General features: G+C 41.0%; 1 protein-coding gene across 2 annotated transcripts; it reads right to left on the bottom strand.

Annotated features, from left to right (window-relative positions):
* Positions 1-13,641: 13,641 nt before the first annotated feature.
* Positions 13,642-19,934, bottom strand: cep63 (centrosomal protein 63). Of its 2 annotated transcripts, none has more exons than XM_036007522.1 (11): positions 19,508-19,934; positions 19,175-19,352; positions 18,094-18,189; positions 17,636-17,758; positions 16,974-17,087; positions 16,690-16,860; positions 16,313-16,446; positions 15,986-16,129; positions 15,768-15,852; positions 15,107-15,370; positions 13,642-14,368 (listed from the first exon to the last, which is right to left on the bottom strand). In XM_036007522.1, the coding sequence occupies exons 1-11, from the start codon at positions 19,546-19,548 to the stop codon at positions 14,171-14,173; spliced, it is 1,548 nt and encodes a 515-aa protein (XP_035863415.1). In that variant the 5' UTR covers positions 19,549-19,934; the 3' UTR covers positions 13,642-14,170. The 2 variants fall into 2 exon arrangements, with proteins under 2 accessions (XP_035863415.1, XP_031167739.2); XM_031311879.2 differs by having other exon boundaries at positions 15,107-15,304; positions 16,702-16,860; positions 19,508-19,931.
* Positions 19,935-19,937: the final 3 nt, after the last annotated feature.

Here is a 19,937-nt window from a genome sequence, read left to right on the forward strand (position 1 = left end):
GGAGAGAAGAGGGTATATTGACAATTTAGAAACAACATTCAATCAATTTAAGGATAAAATGAGTTGATGTCTTGATTGGATTATTCTTAAATCAAAATGCATGCATGTAAAATGCAAATAACAACACGTAGTGGTTCAACTGGTATTGTTTTAGAATTACTCCTGAGTTTCTAAAGATTACCGATGTAAATAAACCTTTTAATAGTGGCAGAAAACATGAATAACTTTAATTTAGTTGTTGTGTATATGGAATGATATTTGTGTCTAAATTTCTAGCAGCAATGGGCAATTTTGAACACTAAAAAATAATTGCTTTGAATAAGGTACTGTAAAGCAAAGGAGAATTGAATTTGAGCAAACAAAAATCTGTTCTGCGCTCAAGACATTTATGCGTGGTTGCTATTTTATAAACACCCAATCATATGTTTTCTAAGCTCGTACTTAATAATTCAGCACAGAATAGACTTGTTTTCTCAAAACTGCATTAGAATAAATTCTCTACAAAATAAAATGATGCTTGCAAAAAATCTTATTCGGTGCTCAAAATGTTCCATCACGTCCTAAATAGTGACAAATATAATTCCAAATATAGTGTTAATCCATGTAATAATAGACTCATTGATCAATATTTGTGCAGAGAGCTGTTTGTTTACATTTGGATGACACATTGTCTTTAACACAAGTGGAGGAATACAACATTTCAACTGATAGCTGCAAAGTTAATTAGGGCCATTCTAAACAGGGCTCCATCCCCAGAACATTTGACTATTTAGTTTATCCTTGGCTACATTTATGTTAAATCTGAGTGTGGTAGCAGAGGTTATTGTCTGAAAGCAGCGCCTGACACAGTTTCCTCTGTCTGCCCCCACCTCTGTCCCAAATGTCTGACTTTGTGTTTCTGGCAATTTGCTCCCATTGTGCAGCACTTCCTGATAGGAGGCACTCTGGAAGACTGGGCTCAGTCAGCTGCAAAGGAATGTGACATTCCTCTCGAAAATTACGGATGTTTCTTTGGATTTCTGGGGCCGATTTCTGCCATTTTCACTGCGGTGTTTGGAGAAAGTGTATCCGGACAGACACGCAAGTGAACACAGAGCATATATTCTAAACTGCATTCATGATTGACTGCAACAGACTGTTGGACGCCAAAGTATTTATTTTCAAAGATAACACACCAGTGCGTATTGTTATTGTTCTTTTGTTCCTATTTAACAACATGAAATATGTCAGGGGTGAAACTGATCTACCATTAAAAGAATTTAAAAAAAATAAAAGTCTGTAGTTATGTATAATAGGACTTTATAAACTTTTTATTTTTTTTAATTGTTTTTATTCATGTTTATTTGAATAGCATAGACCTATGCCACACACTACAGCATTTATAGCCTAAGCTAATTTGCAATGCACGTCCCTAGATGGACCCTTTTATAAATTTGAAATATGTTGCATTGCATATTACTGAGATATTAAATGCAATGTTAAAGCTACTGAACCTGGAACAAAGAGACGTGTTACACCAGCGTGCCTAAAAATCAGTGGTTTCCAACCTTTTTGGGTTGTGACTCTTTTCAAATTATTCTCCCATCCAGGATGCTGTGTGGACTAGCTAGACCCTCCTCCGCAGCGCTGTGGAGGAAGGTCTGGCAATGTGAGGCTATTCAACTAAATGTGGTAATTTTGTCATTAGTTGGGAGAAAATAAGGTGTCCATTGAATAGAAATAATGCTCTTCAATCAAATAAATCACTTATATACAGAAACTTGAATGTGCCCTCTGATGATAAACACTCAACTAACAGAGTCAATAAGTCTGCAACTATAATAGTAAAATCCACAGCCCTCAGTTTGGAACAATTCGTAGTACTAAAATGGAGGTCCTTCTCTTAACAACATCTAATATTAAGGGCATCTACATGTAGATTTCTAAATAAAAAGGGAACCTGTTGGTATTTGTTAATTAACACTATGTCAGATAAGAGCTTTGGTAAATACAGGACTAACTGAACAAACATGAAGTGGCCACATGCTTGCTGTGATAACCTCTATGTGCAGATGGTAGACTGCAGTTAAAGGAGAAAGGAGACAGAGGAGCACAGGGGTCAGACGTCAGGAATGAGGAAATCCCACCCTGGCCCCAGCAGATAGAGGCCAGGAAGCACTGCCGTTTGCATACAAACTCACCCTCAGTAATGCAACATGTGCAGCTCGGGGTGAGTGCGGTAAAAGCGTGAGAGGAGACCTGCGGATCACTGATTGTGCATTGTCAGGTGGCCTTTACGTGCCTGATGACATCCACAGGCCGTGACTGTGGAAGCGGTCAATAAAGAGGAACCATTTACGTCAAGTCCAGGATAGGACAGGAGTCCCATTCTTTAAGAGAGGGTCTGAAGTGACCAGCTGAATGAGAAGTACATTCAATTTAGCCAAACAGAAAGTAAGCACAGGCCGAAGAGCAAAATGTGTTCCCTTACATATATAGGACAATCATCTTGAGTTCTTCTGCTGCAGTTGATCAAAAAGACTTGTATAGATAAATATAAAAAGAAATAATAACCATTGCGTATTATGCTGACAGCAATGTTCACTCCATTATTAGATGAATCACATAAACAAACACAGTTAACAACTTTAAACGCCTCCAACAATCACACATCAAACCCTGTTTATGTGATGAATGGATGCAACACATTCTCAGCATCTCTTTGCATGTTTTAAAGCTTTGTAACTTCTTCTAAAAAAGTCTGACTCACAGTGTCTGACTAAGGCATTTCATCTACGTAACTCTGCAAATGTGTATTTAAAATCCACCATATGTCATAAAAAGTGTCTTTGAGATTTGCTGAACAAGCAGCCGCGAGAGCCTCTAGATTTACGACGCAGTCACCCCGCTGACTGATCACCACAGGTGACGACAATTTTCTCTGTGATCTCCAACAACACTGACCATTTTATGGCTTGTGTAATTCAAGACTTAAAACACACAGGAGCAGCAAAGTTGACTCAAACATGAAGGGAAGGGAAGCTGTTAAGAGTCTGTAATGTTTGAGTCTGACTTAGAAGCCATTTAAATTGGCTTTGGAGATCCCAGATAAGGCAATGGTATTACAAATATGCAGTTTCAAGCTGCTGCAGATTACTAGAAACCCCCTACTATCAAATGTTAAGTTTCAAATGAGAGAAGGTAAAGTAAGTACATTACATAAGAGGTTTATGGTTGGGTACAGTGTGATGATTTCACGTTCCTTCATACTTCAGTGGAAACTGGAAGGAGATGAGTTTTTCTTGGAATGGACAGATAATGACATCCATTTGTGAGTACAAATTATCTTGATAACCCTGTTGTTATCTACCCCCACCTCGCTGGCAACTGACAACAGCTGGCTGAAAGTAATGATGTGTGAAAAAAGCCTCCCTCTCAAGACACAAAAGTGTAAACATTCTTACACCATCCACTACAGGATCTGATATCTTGTCACCATGTTTTGGTTAATATGAATAAATACATATTCTTCATGGTACTTGAGAGTACTGGGCATAATTAGATAAAGACTGAATGAGGTAATTTGTCTGTGGGTGTGTTTTGTTTTTGACACACTTTCGCAAAAGTACGTCATCAGTGATTGCTTGAAACTATTAGACTTTATTTCATCACTCTTGGCACCAGAGCTGTAACATGAGGCAAAATCATTTTTGGTATTGGCAGTATATGTTGACATTTCAGCAAATTTAAGAGTCAAATCAAAGGTAACTCGGGGGGAAAACCAGTGATCTAACCCAGAGAGAACTTTTTCTAAAATCAAAATGTCTTAACATGAATCCAACATATTATTAGCAAATGTAAATCAGCCTATTTGTGAAAAAAAGACATTAAATGATGGTTTACTGTCCTTTAGGTAAGGTAGTCACCACGGTAACCATCCACAGATCCAGTTCATCCTAAGGATTCACTGTGCCACATGTATGTTTAACATTTAAACATGATTTATAAAATCATACCAACAATTATTTAATAGCTGAGTATTCTGTACACTAAAAAAGGTATGTATAAAGGCTTTAGGCCACCCTACACGTTATTGTAGGCCCAGTTCAATATGCAACTTCATTTTCTACAATATATGTAGTAGGGGGTCCCTGCTCCATCTCTCTTTCAGTTAAACGGGTCCTTGGCTTAAAAAGCGTTGAAGACCCCTGATCTAGACCACTGATTCACCAGTTTTCCCACTGTTCCCTTCTCAATTGTTACATTTGGATAGTTTTTAGAGACCTGATGAGATTAGACTCTGCATTATTTCACGAGCAAACAAGATTAAAAATGCCGAGCATTTTAAGGAGGAAAAGGAAAAAGCGGTGAAAGTAGAAGAGGAAGAGAAGAAAAATGGCAAATAGGCTACATGAGCGTTCTGTCAGCAGAAGTGCCAAACATTGATGCTCATCACGTTGATTACGCCCAAGGAACAGGCCTACTGTTTAAGTGAGTGGTTGAGCAATACTATTGGTTGACACAATAACATGACTTTCCTAAACTGGAACTGAAATGATTAATGTGTTAATCTGCATCAGGTGTGTGATCATTTCAGACAGATGTGTTGATGCTCAGGAACATCTAAAATATGCAGGGAATGTGTACCAAAGCACAATGGCTGATAAATTAAATATTTATAAAACGCTCACCTTGTAACACATTGTGCGTGAACTCTCAACCTTCAGGTTTTAAGGAAAGCACTAATCTCACCCCTAACTATTGGGGCTATATTTTATTGAGTCAGCCTGTGTTGACTCAATAACATGACTTAAACTGGAATGATTGTTAATCAGAATCAGGTGTGTTAAAGCAGACACATTTAAAATATGCAGGGCAGTTGTCCACAGCACATTGCCTGATTAGATATATGATTAGATATATGTATGATCATCTTGCAACACCAGGGGCTCAAACTCAAAACCTTTGACGCCGTAGGCAATTGCTGATCTCTGGGAGCTATTATCTGGGTGATGTCACAAGTGGAAATGCAGAATTTTAAAGTACTGTAAAAAATGAATTTCTCATTAGAAAATTCTGAGAACATGTTGCCATTCATAGAGCCAAGATGAGAGTTAAAATGGCTGTTTATGTCACTAAAAATGAAAGAATGTAAACTGACTTTTCCCCTCCCTGATTCATCAGCGTATCCCAGCATGCTTGTGTGATGTAGATTATAATCAGTTGTTGCTCATTGCTTTCTTCCCTGGAGTTTCTTTTTCTGGCATAGACGTATCAAGCATATCACAACTGTCTCAGACTGAGTTGGACCCAAAACTTCATCTCAAATCATCTTTTCACTTGTGACGGATGTGTAAAAACCTGGTAATTCCAATTTTGGTGTTTTAAGGGCTTTACTTCTGTTTGTAATTACAGCTGCAACAATATGCAAATAAAAGGATACAGCATTCAAAATAATTTACAACTACGGTCAAAAGTGCCTCATCCCCACTGTTTTAGATATTTAATATCATGTCACAACTCACACCTCAATCCTGAAGCACAAAACACTGCACCATGGTCACACTCAGTCTAACTTGTGCATGTCATTGCGTAAGACAGAGAGAGAGAAAATGAGGCTAGGCTGCATTGTTTGTGGTTGCAGGGGAAATCTGAAAACTAATTACATGAGACGATCCAAATGGACGCCCTCATTAGCCTTGAATGAACAAGGAATGTTCTAAATGTTTTTACATAACAGAAACCCGACATCAAAGCGTACACGCAGAAAGTGCATCATAAAATTCCTGTTCTGACTGGGCTGAATATCAACAAGACGATGCTCCATTTTTCCAAGAATTGATATTATTTGGAAGTGACAAAGCTATGGTTGTGGGGCTATATGAGAATGGGGGGGGGGGGCATTTACACTTCATCCCATCTCATTAAAGGTGCAATCCATCCATCCAAGCATATTGTAAACAGAAGGGCTAACCCACCACCAAAATCAAAACACTGACTGGTTTGGGAGGGTTTGGGGGCGTGGCTACACACCGACCTGTCAATCAGGACAGAGGCTTAGCAACGCGTATCCATGGCACTGTGTACATTAAAAGAGCTGTGAAATAGTTTTGGGTGTTGTCCATGTTTTTATCCTTGACCCTCTCACAGTGTGTTTTCATTTCATCAAAGTTATGATGTTATCATGTTAGTTGCCTAAAAATGTCAGCATTCGGTAGCACCTTGTCAACCAAAGCTAGCTAGCACTAGCTTTAGCTGGTAACTTAAGGGAAAGTTAATTCATTCATTTTCGAGGTCTGTGTTTACCGCTAGTAATACTCGGCCAGATGACTCCCTTTAGCCTCCTGACCCCCCCCTTCAGAAACAGAAAGTTTGTTGAGATTTTTTAATGCTGGGTTAAAATGAGTATTCTTATGTTTTCAAATGTATTACAAATTTTACTTGAGGAAAAGCTCTCAATACATCTTCCACCACTGTTTACATGCCACAGCATGCAAACAAACACGTACTGTAAGTGGGACATTAGTGTGCATGCACGCACTCATTGTGTGTTAGAGGAATGAGTCTTTTCCTCTTGACCTCTCTGGCACAGTTCCCTTAGCACAGAGCAGCGAGCGGGCTGATAAGAACGCGCCCCTCTGTCTCTGCAGCATTCCAAGTGTCCTGCAGCGAACGTCCGGAGTCCCACTGCAGGAGACGAGTCCAGCCACAACCTGCACCCACTCCTGAGTCAGGAACAATGAGACGTTCCCATTAGGGCCTGTAACTATTTGGGGCCTGCACGCTATCTTGCCACCAGCGGAACAAAATATTTCACCCAGCACATCTGCAGTGTTCACGCAAAACTAATCTTTCTTGCCTTAACCTAAAAGAGTTCTGGCAGAAAAGGCTTTCTCACAGAAAGCCCTGAAGGCCAATTTCTCCCATGCAAAAATGTGCAAAGTGCGCCAGCGGAATTCTGAGTCATGGTAATTATGGACGTGCATACTAAGTAGCAAAATCGCAAAAAAGAGTTTTTAGCTAGCTAGAGAATGACGTTTCAAGACAAGACGAGCAATGCAATACAAGCACAAAAGTAAGTTTCAGAAGCATAAATTAAAAGACGCAGTTGAGAAAGAAAAGGCAAAGCTTAAAAAAATAAAAGAAAGACAACCTAGCCAATACTAGTTGATCTACTGAGCCAACACCTGCTAATGCTAGTACCACCGGCAGCGCGCCATCAATGGATGTATTAAAAACCTGGATACAGCGTCTGAGGAGGAGCCCCGTTCATATGTGGCGCATGAAGCCAAAAAAGTTCAACTTCATTGTATAACATTACCTGGATGATTGACGCTGCTTCTGCATTATGTGGCCCATAGAGCAGGCGCACTAGAGAACTCGGCCGCATATTCTCCCATTTAGTGTTAGGGTTTCCTGGTTTTGGAAGCAGGATGATTAAGGCCTCCCTCATTGAGGCCGAGAGGTACCATAGGATTCTCAATACATCTCATAAAGCGGAGTTGCCAATTTATATTTAAAGTATTTATATAAGTCAATTGGGAGGCCATCTGGCCCTGCTGCTTTCCTAGCCGTCATTGCACCTATAGCTTCTAATATCTCAACTGTGCTTTCCTCAGAGATTTGGGGGGTATTGAGTTTGTTTAAAAATTCAGTCTGGACATCCGCTTTAGTAATGTACTGTAATTTGTAGAGATTTTCATAAAATATTTTAAATGCAGTTATAATTTCCAGTGGATCAGATTTATGTATTTATATTATCTTTATCATCTTTAGAGTTAGAAGAGTACGAAAATAATAGAACCTGTCCTGGCCATCTTTGTTTTATTTTGATTTTTTTTGTTAATAAACTCAGAATTTTCAAGCAGAAAAACAGTCTGCTGAATTCTGCAGATTTAGTTTGGGCCTGCTAATAATCAACATACACACATTTTTTGTGTTTATGAGGCAGGCATGCACAGATATGAATATGTTGTCAGTGTGCGGTGGTCCTTCACCAATAATGTTTACATCTGTGTCAAGGTGAGATGGGCGCGCTTTGACCGTCTTGCATTGGATCAGGGGCTAAACTCGTTGTGCTGCTGGCTAGAAGTAGGCTGGACACATCCGAAGCATGACAGGCATGTTTCTCTGAGCCCTGGCCATGGAATATGCAACAAAGAAAGCATGCAGGCTGCAACAATTCTGGGAAAAGTCATCTTATCTTGTGAAGGATGTTCAGCAATTCACAAAAAAATGATGTTAATCACTTCTGTCAAAGTGCAACAACTTGTGAGTGTAGTAGTTCATCACTTAGGAGCAACATGAATCATTTGTTCATACTGGGAAATGTATTTTAACTCAGAGAATCAGAGATTAACTTCCATTCCCATGCTCATGTCAACCTGCATCACCTGTCGGCCATTCTTCAGAGATAAGTCATCCCTCTACACAAACTATCTATTTTCATTCTTTCATCTCATGACAAGTTGTGATCTCACAGATAAGGGACAATTCTTAAACAAATATCTCAGATATCTCCTACAAGATGGGTTGACAATGTGATACTTAGTATTCATAAAGTTGGCAAATATACTCATATTTTTTAATTTGGCTTCATTTAACCTGTGAGATGTCTGGTTTGTGACATAAGGCATTCAGTGTTGGACTGTAGAGGCATTCCTGTTTTATGACGGGAGCACAGAAAGTATCTTTTTTTAAAGCAGCCATATTCTGCTCATTTTCAGGTTCATAATTGTATTTTAAGGTTGTACCAGAATAGGTTTACATGGTTTAATTTTCAAAAAACACCATCTTTTTGTTGTACTGCACCGCTCTCTCTCACTGCTGCAGATCCTCTTTTCAGCTGGTCTCTGTTTTAGCTACAGAGTGAGACCTCTTTTCTTCTTCTTCTTCTGTACTATCTTTGATTGCACTGCACATGCCCAGTAGCTCAGATGTAGATCATGTCAGCTAGCTAGCTCCATAGACAGTAAAAGAAAGGCTGTTTCTACAACTTCGGTCAGTTACAAGGCAGGATTAGCTGGGAGACTTCTAAATGAGGGCGCACATGGAAGTAGTTCTTTTGTAGATTATGGTGAACTTGTGTGTGTTGTAGCAGTGCTTTGCTATTGAGAACGAGGTAGCATGCTAGCGTTAGCATGCTAGCGTTAGCGTTAGCATGCTAACGCTAACGCTACGAGCTAATGGTTGCGGTTAGCCTGCTCGTTTCGGCTTGTGACGTCACAAGCCGTGCCGATTTTGAACAGCTCACCCAGAGACTGAAGGCAGGACACATTCAGAAACTGTATCTCACTCTAAACAGCATGGGTGGATTTTTTTCAAAGTTTGTATGTGTGTGGAAGCACCAGAGACACAACATAACACCCCAAATCCCAGAAAAAGTGATTTTTTCATAATATGGGCACTTTAAGCGGCAAACGCAGACACAAGCTGCTGAATTACTGGTTGATTGAGGAGCATCTGACTTGGCAGATGCATTACAGTTGACCACACTGTGGCTGACAGAGTGTTTAAGTTGCCCCCTCTGCTGCTTGTTCGTGGTAGAGCAAGAAAGGCAACCAAAGACTGGAGTCTCAAACCACCACGGCACTCTCAGAGTTAACCAAGCAATATGCTGTCAGGCTCTAGCAACAATAACTACAAAAACCCAGTAAATCAAGATACTATCAAGCTAAGTAGGTTTACAGGTAAGATGTTTATGCTTGAATGAAAAACTTAGTGGAATGGAAGATAGTACTTAATTTACATATACTTACTAAGTATATTTACACATTATTACAGGTATTTTTTCCACATTTCACTTAAAGACAAATTGAAGAAATTGTTGGGGCCAATTTTGGTCTCTTTCACTGACGTTTAATACATTTGCATGCTACACTAGCGTGTGGCTAGCCGACCGGAGCCTACAGGTCGGGCCAGGCTCGGACAAATATTTACAAATGTTCGGGTTTAGCGTACTTGACATGGTGCTTCAAGTTCTTTTTAGTGAAAATGTTGTGTAAAAATAAATAAAAATGATGGACCTACTGTCTGTGTTGGGCTACTTCTTGTTCAGTGCTGGGGTTTGTTAGCCTACACATGGACGCAACACATATGTTGTACTATTCATGCAACACAAACTTAGTGCTTCAGCTTACATTAACTGCGTTGGGCTTGCACATAAAAAACAGAATGCCTGTTGGGTTTTGGGTCGCGCTCAGATACTACTGTCTAGGATTCGGACAGGATTATGCAAACTCTAAATTACAATGAGAGTTTGACACTTGAAGGCTTTGTTCACATTCATCTGCTGAATTGGGGAAATGTCTATGTATTCACCTGCAAATGACTTCAAGATGTGTTAATATGAACGTGATTTTGTGATATCACAACTAAGCCAGTGGGGGTCCAACATGCAACTTACACAAGTGTGATGTGGAAACTTGAAGCCTCCAGCTTCATTTTTCAATGAAGTAGGAGACATCTTGTATCTAGCAGTTAAACGTTTGAAATCAAGCAAGAGAATCCACTGTTTATGACCAAATTACGAACCACTGTCGTGGCTGCGGTGTTCAGGTGCCGCTGGAAATTGTCCGTCACCTTCCGTTTTCTTTGTGTTGCCGTTCTGAACTCTGGTCGATTTAAGAGGCCTATGGCCTCCACCGTGCTGTGGAGGAAGGTCTGGCAATGCAAGACTATGCTACAGTTCATGTGTGAAAGGGCAACTTCGGACAATTTCCGGACCTGATTCGTCGGAAGGTGGGGCTGAAAGCTTGGGAAAACTAAGTGGCCTTGATGAAGTCATTAGGGTTGACTGGGCTTGGAGACTATAATATTTTTTTAGCAGAAAGCCTGCATTTCAAATTGGGAGAGTAAAGTTTGAAAGACATGAGCAGCATTTACTAGGTAGGGTCCAGTCTCGCATTGCCAGACCTATCTCCACAGCGCTGTGTCGGCGCTGGAGTCTGGCTACACCGCGGATCTATTCTGGGATACGGGAAAATACGATCGGGCCCGTTTGTTTTTCTTTAAACCAATCACAACTGTCCTGGGTGGCCCTTGCCGAGATAGTGAAAGGGAAGGGAACGTCAGGCTTAATCCCAGCAATGTACATCCGTTTAGCCAGACTAGGCAGAGTCTAACAAGAAATGCTGATGAGTTGCATTATGGAAAAAGTAGAATTTTTTTTAAATAAGCAAGTCCGCCAAGGTTATAAAAGTGCAGTAATAAATTACTGAAATGCCCCTTTAAGAAGCATAATGTAATCATTAGAAGCAAAAAAGTGATAGTCCAAAAAAACAATGAGGGCGATGAATAATCAATAGAATTCCTTTAGAGGGAAGATGTCCTCTGTTTGCATCATAATACTAATTGCACTCGTAACATTTTTGTCCTGATAGGGTTAAGAGCCTAATGCGGGCAATTTAATTCATTAAACTAATCTATTTAGCAATTACTCAATCATCTTGTAGCCTAAAGTAAATTTTTCCTGTGAATCATTACGTAAATAAGCCAGTCCAAACTCTCCCTGGACTTGAATCAACTTCACTCCTCCTCCCTTTTACTAACCCTCCTCAAAGAATCTCCACATATAAAAACCTTTTCACCTCCCTCCCTCCCTCCAGAGAGAGAGAGAGAGAGAGAGAGAGAGCCAGAGGAATGCCTGCCATGCCAAATTCCTTAGTGCTGTTTGTTGGGGCTTACAGTGCTAGTAAAACAGTCTACCAAATACCAAAATGAGAAGTCACTGGACTCAGAGACAGCTGAGCAGAACTTCTGTATTGTTGTTGTAAAAGTATGACAGCAAAAAAACCAAAAACACATATTTCTTCCACTTTATTACCATTCTATCAGTGTGTCCTTAATTAGGGAAGCAGTAAAATATAACTACCCCCCCCCTCCCCCCTCCCCAGCCTTTCAGTGTTTGTGAGGTTGAGCACCCCACATGGTTGATATTAACATTCCATCAGCTTTCTAATAATGAGGACAAAGCAGGCCGCAGGGAAGGTTCATGACAGCATTGGCATGGTGCACACATTCCTGCACTTAACTAGCCAGAGGGCCTCTGCAGGGTGGGTGGTGGTGGCGGTGGTGGGGGGGGGGAGACTATTAACTGGGGGAAATGAGGAGAGCGACAGTATAAGATGCCTCTTCTCCCTCCCTACTGTCCGGGACGTCTGGACAGACATGCACATATGTGGTATTTTCCCAGTTATGACAGGGGTGCAGGGAGGAATGACAATTCTTTGGCTCACAGCAACATTCTTTTCTCTGGATGTAAATGCAAAGTATTAATGCTGCATTCCAGGCAACTTAAAAAATGGGTATATGCCGTGTCCTACGATAAAAAGTGCAAAGGAACTCCACGAGTAATCCAGGTGGAATTCAGCAACCAAAAGTCAGCTATGTGAGGTCACACAAATATGACACGATATGCCAGAATACAAAAGGTCAACTATTTCTTAAAGCCATTTCAATCAATTAAAAAGCACAGTAAAGGAACATTTCCTCCATGGTCTGAAATAATAAAACCTATACTCGCAGAGACAGGTGTGTAACAACATGGCCTACTCACAAAAAGTTAATGTCCGCTTAAATTAAAAAGATCTCGAAAAATCTATGTTTAGGAAATCAAGCATATTCCCAGCAGGAACACACAGAGGTCAGATGTCGTCCAAGCTTGACTGGAATGCAACGTTATATAAAACGGCTCGGGCACAAGAGCCCACGCATCTGGCATCTTTACACTTCAGATATGGCAACGTCTTCCTAAAACTATTTGGCTAAATGAAAATTTGAAGAAATCATGAGCAGTCAATACATGTTAGAGCCAGAACATAAACAGCAGTTAGCAGTTGTTGTGTTCTTGACATTGAAGCAGTCAGTGAGACTTAATTCACGCATTTAGTGCAGCTTTCTCTTCTTTTCACACTTTTACCACAAGATTACAAGCTACCCAGAGCTGAAACTATTATTTGAATAATTGATTAGAAAACCATCAGAAAATTTACTATTTTGATTGTCAATATTACAAAATCTCAAACTTAAGTGGTCCCAGCTTCTCAAATGTACTGTAAGCATTTTGTCACATTTGCATTCTTCTTGTCTAAAAATGAAAAGATACTGAATATCCGTAGTCGAAAAGACTACTGATCGGCCGAAACAAGAAATCTTAATATGTCACTTCTATGAAACTGTAACAGACACAGTTTTCTTTTTTTTTTTAAGATTTTTTATGGGCATTTCCGCCTTTAATGATAGGACAGCTCAGACATGAAAGGGGAGAGAGGGGGGAAGACACGCAGGAAAACCGGAACAAACCTCCACACACGTGCGCCCGCTCCACCAACCGAGCTAACCGGCCACATAGACACAGTTTTCTGATGTTTTATAGACCAAATGAATAATTAATTAATCAGGAAAAATAATTGTCAGATTAATTGTTGATGAAAATAATTGTCAGCCCTAAAGCTAACAATGCCACTTAGGAGCAAAGCAAAATGTTGAAGTTGTAGCTAGTTGTTGTTTTGGCAGACATGTTCTGTATTCCTATTCTGAGCCTATTATATAATGAGACCTTTTAAACAGATTCAACATGTAGTCAAATGGTAATCTGGTTTGTTTGTCTGTTATGTTTTTTTCAGATTACAAATGCAGACTACTGGGCTTTTTTTAAATACATTTTATGGAGGAACGGGACAGGGACAGTATGCTTGTCAGCTACATAAGACAAGGTGATGCAAAGTGTTTAAATCAGCTTTTGCTAGTTTTTGAAGTTGAGCTTAATGTGACCGGAACGTTTTTTTTTTACCTTGCGTGAAAACGCATCAAAGCTGCCACCACACAGATCAAATAAATACATGATAAACAGAACAAGAAAAAAATCACAGACGGCTATCTGAGCAAATCAGCCATGAAAGACAAATACTATGTCATATGTGTAACCTCATACAACACGGGCCACACTGTGGGGACGGAGTGGGCCGGGCTGTATGAGGCCACAGCACTGTACAGCGTGAGAGCTCACTGGAACTTTTGAAGTACAATCCCTCCCTTTGACACTTCTTATGACAGTCATTTGAGGGACACACCAAATGCCCCACAAATGTCATTCTCTTCACCGCGTACGATCTAATTCAGAACAACCACACAGTCCTCCACACTGCTGTTCAAGGCACATTTTTCAGATTTATTCCACCTTACTCCATCACTAACTATTCTGTGCTGAAGTCTGGGCAGACTCGGGCCCTGAGCCACTTGGCAGGTACTTGGACACTATGTCATCAGTGTTCTCTCTCATACCCTGGATGTGGGTGTCCAGTCTCTGGACCAGCTCCTTGGCCAGAAAGCTCTCTTCCTCCAGGAAATGAGAGACCATGCTCTCTGCAGGCGACACTGACAGAGGCTCCTGGGAGGGAAGAAAAACACATGACTGTAAGATTACCTTTACTACAACTGTGGATTCCTATATGAGATGAGCCTAACTATTGGAGAGGGAGTGGGTATATTTTTATCCCTCTGGACACTAAGGCCAGAGAGTTTACAGAGCTGGAGCTTAGTCCCTCAGCGGCAGAGTCATTAAACTAAAAGAGTTGTCAACTATTTAGTCTCGCATTGCCAGTCCTAAATAAATAAACCTTGAAAGACACTTCCAATTCTAATTTGATGAGGAGATTCTTAAAAATGTAATAGCCCTGTCATGTCTGAATAAATACATAACAAATACACACCAATGAATGACAATAGTTCATAGTGATTGATTTCCATGAAAGATATATTGTCACAGGGCTATAGGGCTGTGAAATTAATCAAAATAGTAATGCTGATTATGATTTTGGCTTCTAATGATTACAATAATAGAGTTATTGGGAAAAATTATTATTTTGCACACTATGTTTTGCAAGTTAACTCTTATTTTAGCTTGTGTTCTGGAAAGTATTAAGGGAAAGTTCACAGGTGACGGTGTTTTGACTGTTGATTTGTTTAACTGTTTCACTACTTTTTAAGTTCAATAATTGTAACATCTTTTCAAAACACAATGAGTTATCGTGTTAATTGTGATTTCAATATTGACCAAAATGTTTGTGATTATGATTTTTTCCATAATCGAGCAGCCCTACAGGGCTACACCTGTTTCTTTGCTTACTCTGAGCTCAGCTGCCTTCGGTGCTGCTCGCTCCACCTGGCCACGGGGCTGCGGGGGGGTGCTGCATGAAGAGCCTTTCAGTGTGGCGATGGTGACGTCACGTTGGTGCAGCTCGGCGGTCAGCTTAGACACCTCCTTCCTCATTCCCTCCACCTCACCGCTGTGAGTCTGCCTGGCCCTCTGGAGCTCTTCTCTGAGCTGTAGAGTCCAGACAAATGACAATATGGATGTCACTTGGGTATGCTTTACACGCCAGTGTTTTCCCTAGGTTTGTGCAAGAATTAGGTGCACGTATTTGACGTGGGATTTATGGGTCATTCCTCAGAAAATGTTATGTTTCTCAATAAAAAAGAAAAATGCAATTTCACATCATTATGGACCATTATTATTACCATATCTGTACATAAAGCATTGAAAAAGCTAGAGCAGAAGATAAATAACACTCAAAAAAGTTTAAAGACAAAACTTACTAAAGAAGTCCACTGGGGACCAACTACAATCATCAGACCTGAGAAAAGTAATTTAGTTAGTTTTGATTTTACACTCATTCAGCTAAGGCTTGGGTGCTGCAGCCAAGCCTTATAGTGGTAGGGAACACCCTGCACACAATACAGAATGTGCGTTAAAAAACTCTTAAGTTCCCGCAGAGAAGTCTTCTGACCTTTTTCATTTCAGCAACAGAGGAATCATATTGTGCCTGAACGCTCCTCAGGTCCTCCGTCTTCTGTCCACTCACTCTCTCCAGTCTGAGCAAACCACAAAAACATCCAAAAGGAAACCAAGTGGACATCACAAATTAAAGACATACAGAAGCACAAACATCAAGCACATATGTCCAATATAATAACAACGTGGGCGTATAAAGAGGCCAGCATTCACCTCTCTTTCAAACATGCCAGTTCAGCTCTAAGATGAGCCTCGCTTGCTTCGGCGCAGTAAAACCTGATTGCGGTCTTCTCCAGATCTTGTCTGAGGACTTCCACACCGGCACAGTCCTGCGCTGCCAGGCAGTCCTCCAGAGAGCTGAAAAACAAGATAGTTGTTCTATACTGACTTCTCACATCAACACAAGCATTGAACCTATTGTTTTGCAAACAGTGCATCCTACCTACAGTATTAGTATAGACTGCCCTCTTGTGTATTGCTGCTGTACTACATCATAATGTGACAACTGAAAACATTATTTACAGGTAAAAATCCACCCACCGAATGACTTGATCTTTAGCTTGCAGCGCTTGGTTGAGTCTGGCAGCTCCATTGAGAAGCCTTTGGCATTCAAGACCGTCTCTTCGCTCTAATGTGTTCTGGGATACCAGTTCCTCCCTTTCCTCTGCAGGGACCTGTGAACAGCAGTGGATCCTCAGCTGATATTTAGCTGACTCAGACTGTCAGCTAGTGTTGACAGTTTGCAGATGAAATCATACTGCGTGTGATATGGAAAGATTCTAATCTCAAGACTTCAGATTTTTTTTCTAACATGTTGGATATTTGTGACTGACTATGCCGACCGATGACATCACTTCCGAGTTAGTCTTCAGGTGTGTCCCAAGCTTTGATCTGCCGCTGCTTGTATACGTTCCTACCATCCTGCTGACCTGCTGCTCTCTCTGGTTCTGTCCCAGCCATATCTCGAGCGGTCGGAGGCGTTCCAGTTCAAGCTCCTGTGAGTGCATGCTGCCCTGAGCCTTCTCCAGCTGCGTACGCAGACGCTGCATCTCAAAACCCTTCTCCTTTTGGCACAATGCCCACTGGGACTGGAAACCAAAAGACAGAGAATGTGTGTTAAAGTAACCTGCGTCCACTTTGCTTCAGCATTAAACTCGGTCTGACTTGACATTACACGTTGAGGTTATTAATTTGCTTTTACTTTCACGTATGTGAGCTCATCAGTCAGGCTCTTATTTTGGGTCTCTAGCGCTGTCACTTGTTTTTGGTACTGGATACGCTGCTGCTCCCACTCTACAGAGTGCTGGTGATATTCCTGCAGAGAGACACAGGGATGATTATACTATACTTAACCAGTGGGAGGTAGTAAAGGGCAATCTGTAAGTGACTAGGGTAATGTATGGAACAGGATATAAAGGGAATTGGACTAATAGTGCGTTCCATTTGTACTCTGAAGTCAGATTTTCCAGGGTCAAAGCCGGAAACATGCCCCCTGAACTCGAGCAACCACGAGTACCCCGAGCTAAAACTCCAACATGGCTGCTCCGTGCATCAACAGCAGTGAAAGCTGTAGAAACATAAGTTAGAAGCACTTCTGTGTTATTTGTGTCTCACTAAATCAGTCGTACACACAGTCCTGTCCATCTTCTATCTGTGGACATGTTGCTACGCTGTTTGTATGCACACAAAAAGCGTAATGCGTTATAAACTGGCATTGCTAACAATGGCTAACCTGGCTAGAGCCAATGAAAACAATGAAAATCTGACTTGTAAAAGGAACGCATTCAACTCGGGTTTGACGTCATTCCCAGCTTCGGCCCCTGAGTTCCGAGGTAAATGGAACGCACTATCATGTGGTTGTACCTCAATCTTTTGATTGAGTTGGGTCACCTCTGAACGCTCTGCCTCTTTGGTATTTGTAACTCCATTGGTCTCCTTGAGCTGTTTGCGCTGAAGCTTGAGATAACTTCTCTTTAATTTATCTAACTGCAGGAAAAAAAAAATATTTTCAAATACATACAAGGACAACAATACAGAATGTTTTGGCAGTAGACTTCACAGTGATCAATATCAAATGTCATCTTTGTAAGTTGAGTAAGATCTAAGATTGTTTAGTCTGTAAAGATAGAAGATGATTAAGTTGCTTTATTAGTGATTTCTTTTGACATTTTGATACTAAATAAGACATAAAATTAAAAAAATGAAAGTAAACTTTGGTTTTACAGATCTGCATGCTGAGGAACTGAAAAGATTTGAACTAAATGTATACCTCAATCTACTAATCAGTTAAATGAAAGGCTGCTTGACCGATTGTGTCTCACCTCTTCTCGGACTTTCTGCAGTTGCTGCTCATACTTGGTAATTAACTCTTGTCGACCGGGCTGGACTTCTTCTAGCTGCTTGCGGAGCAATCCGATCTAGGATCAGGGGTGATGACAGTAATTAAATGTGTTGTAAAAATGTGGGTAAAACACCAACATGATAACACCATTTAGTAACACAAGTGGCATGCAGAGGTTGTGCAGTCAAACTGTCATGATCATGCTGTAAAACAACAACAAACTGTATTCCAAAATAAGACGACTGATGGTGAATGATTGTAAATGTATTTCCATCTCTTTATGTTACCAAACAGGAGAAGCAGTGGCAGCAAAAAATGTCCTGTCCTGTTAGTAGTGTCCTGAGGAGTGTCCCAGGACAGTCAGACACTGTCCTGTACACTGTCCTGTGACTCCCATGACTGTCCCAGGACAGTCAGACACTGTCCTGTACACTGTCCTGTGACTCCCATGACTGTCCCGGGACAGTCAGACACTGTCCTGTGACTTCCAGACACTGTCCTGCGTCTGTGACAGTCATGGGAGTCACAGGACAGTGTCTGGAAGTCAAAGGACAGTGTCTGACTGTCCCGGGACAGTCATGGGAGTCACAGGACAGTGTCTGGGAGTCAAAGGACAGTGTCTGACTGTCCCGGGACAGTCATGGGAGTACCAGGACAGTGTACAGGACAGTGTCTGACTGTCCCGGGACAGTCATGGGAGTACCAGGACAGTGTCTGGAAGTCAAAGGACAGTGTCTGACTGTCCCGGGACAGTCATGGGAGTCACAGGACAGTGTCTGACTGTCCCGGGACACTCCTAAGGACACTACTAAACAGGACAGGACAGTTTTTGCTGCCACTGCTTCTCCTGTTTGGTAACATAAAGAGACGACACTCATAAAGAGTGATTTTTTGCTGCCACTGCTGCTGCCAAACAGGTTAAACATACTGGTTATATTCATCATGCCATAACTGAAGAAAATAGTAGCCCTCTCAGTTCTTCTCAACAGAAAACCCTCACTTGTGTATCTGAATAAAAAAAAACAGTATAATAACACTTCAGAAAGGATCTGCTACTGCACCTCCAAGTCCCTCCGTTCAATGAGATTCCTGGAAGTCAACAGCTCTTCTTCCCCACTTTTCAGTCTGAGCTCCATGGCCTGAATCTCAGCCTCCCACTCCCTCTTCTGATGACTGATCATAATGTCAATCTGTCTCATCAGCTCCTGGAGCTCTGGCTCACATGATGACAGGACAGAGCTGGAATACAAATACAATATATAAAAAAACATTCTGATGTTTGCTGGATCAGTTTAAATACCACATAAAAAAAAGAGCTCACCATCACTGGCCGCCTGTGATAGTACGAAATTAGCTTAAATTAGTTAACGTTAGCTAATTAGGCTTTACCTTACCTTAGGTCAGGATTCTGCAGAGATCCCAAAGAAGCCTCCATCTAGAAGTGATACTGTCAGTGTTTATCAAGCCTCGTAGTTAAATAACTTAACGTTAACTTGCCTCACGTTAACTAACAAAGCAACCTCTGTGACAGCATTAACGTTACTAGCTAAACCTAACTAAGCTGCAACGACGTCAGTTAAATTGCGTAAATTGAAATTAAGTAACGTAACTAACGTTACAGCAACTTACTTTGGATTGTGGCAAAGCCTAAGTGCAGTAAGCACGTCATTAAAGTTTCTAACATTGTTAGCGAACCTTAGCAGCTAACATTAGCTTGTTTGAGTGGGACTAACTACCTTTGTTTACATGGTTAACTGAACCACAGACTGTACAATGAATTTCCTGATGTGAGGCGGTAACTCCGCCTCCGCCCTCCGATCTGTG

Source organism: Sander lucioperca, chromosome 11 (assembly GCF_008315115.2).
Source record: "Sander lucioperca isolate FBNREF2018 chromosome 11, SLUC_FBN_1.2, whole genome shotgun sequence".
In the NCBI taxonomy this organism is placed as follows: domain Eukaryota; kingdom Metazoa; phylum Chordata; class Actinopteri; order Perciformes; family Percidae; genus Sander; species Sander lucioperca.

Coding starts and splice junctions, on each gene's coding strand:
- cep63 (XM_036007522.1), bottom strand. CDS start 19,548: ATGGAGGCTTCTTTGGGATCTCTGCAGAATCCTGACCTAAG. Junction 16,861..16,973: donor ATGAGCTCACATACGTGAAA/GTAAAAGCAAAT, acceptor TTTGGTTTCCAG/TCCCAGTGGGCATTGTGCCA. Junction 16,130..16,312: donor GCTAAAGATCAAGTCATTCG/GTGGGTGGATTT, acceptor CTTGTTTTTCAG/CTCTCTGGAGGACTGCCTGG.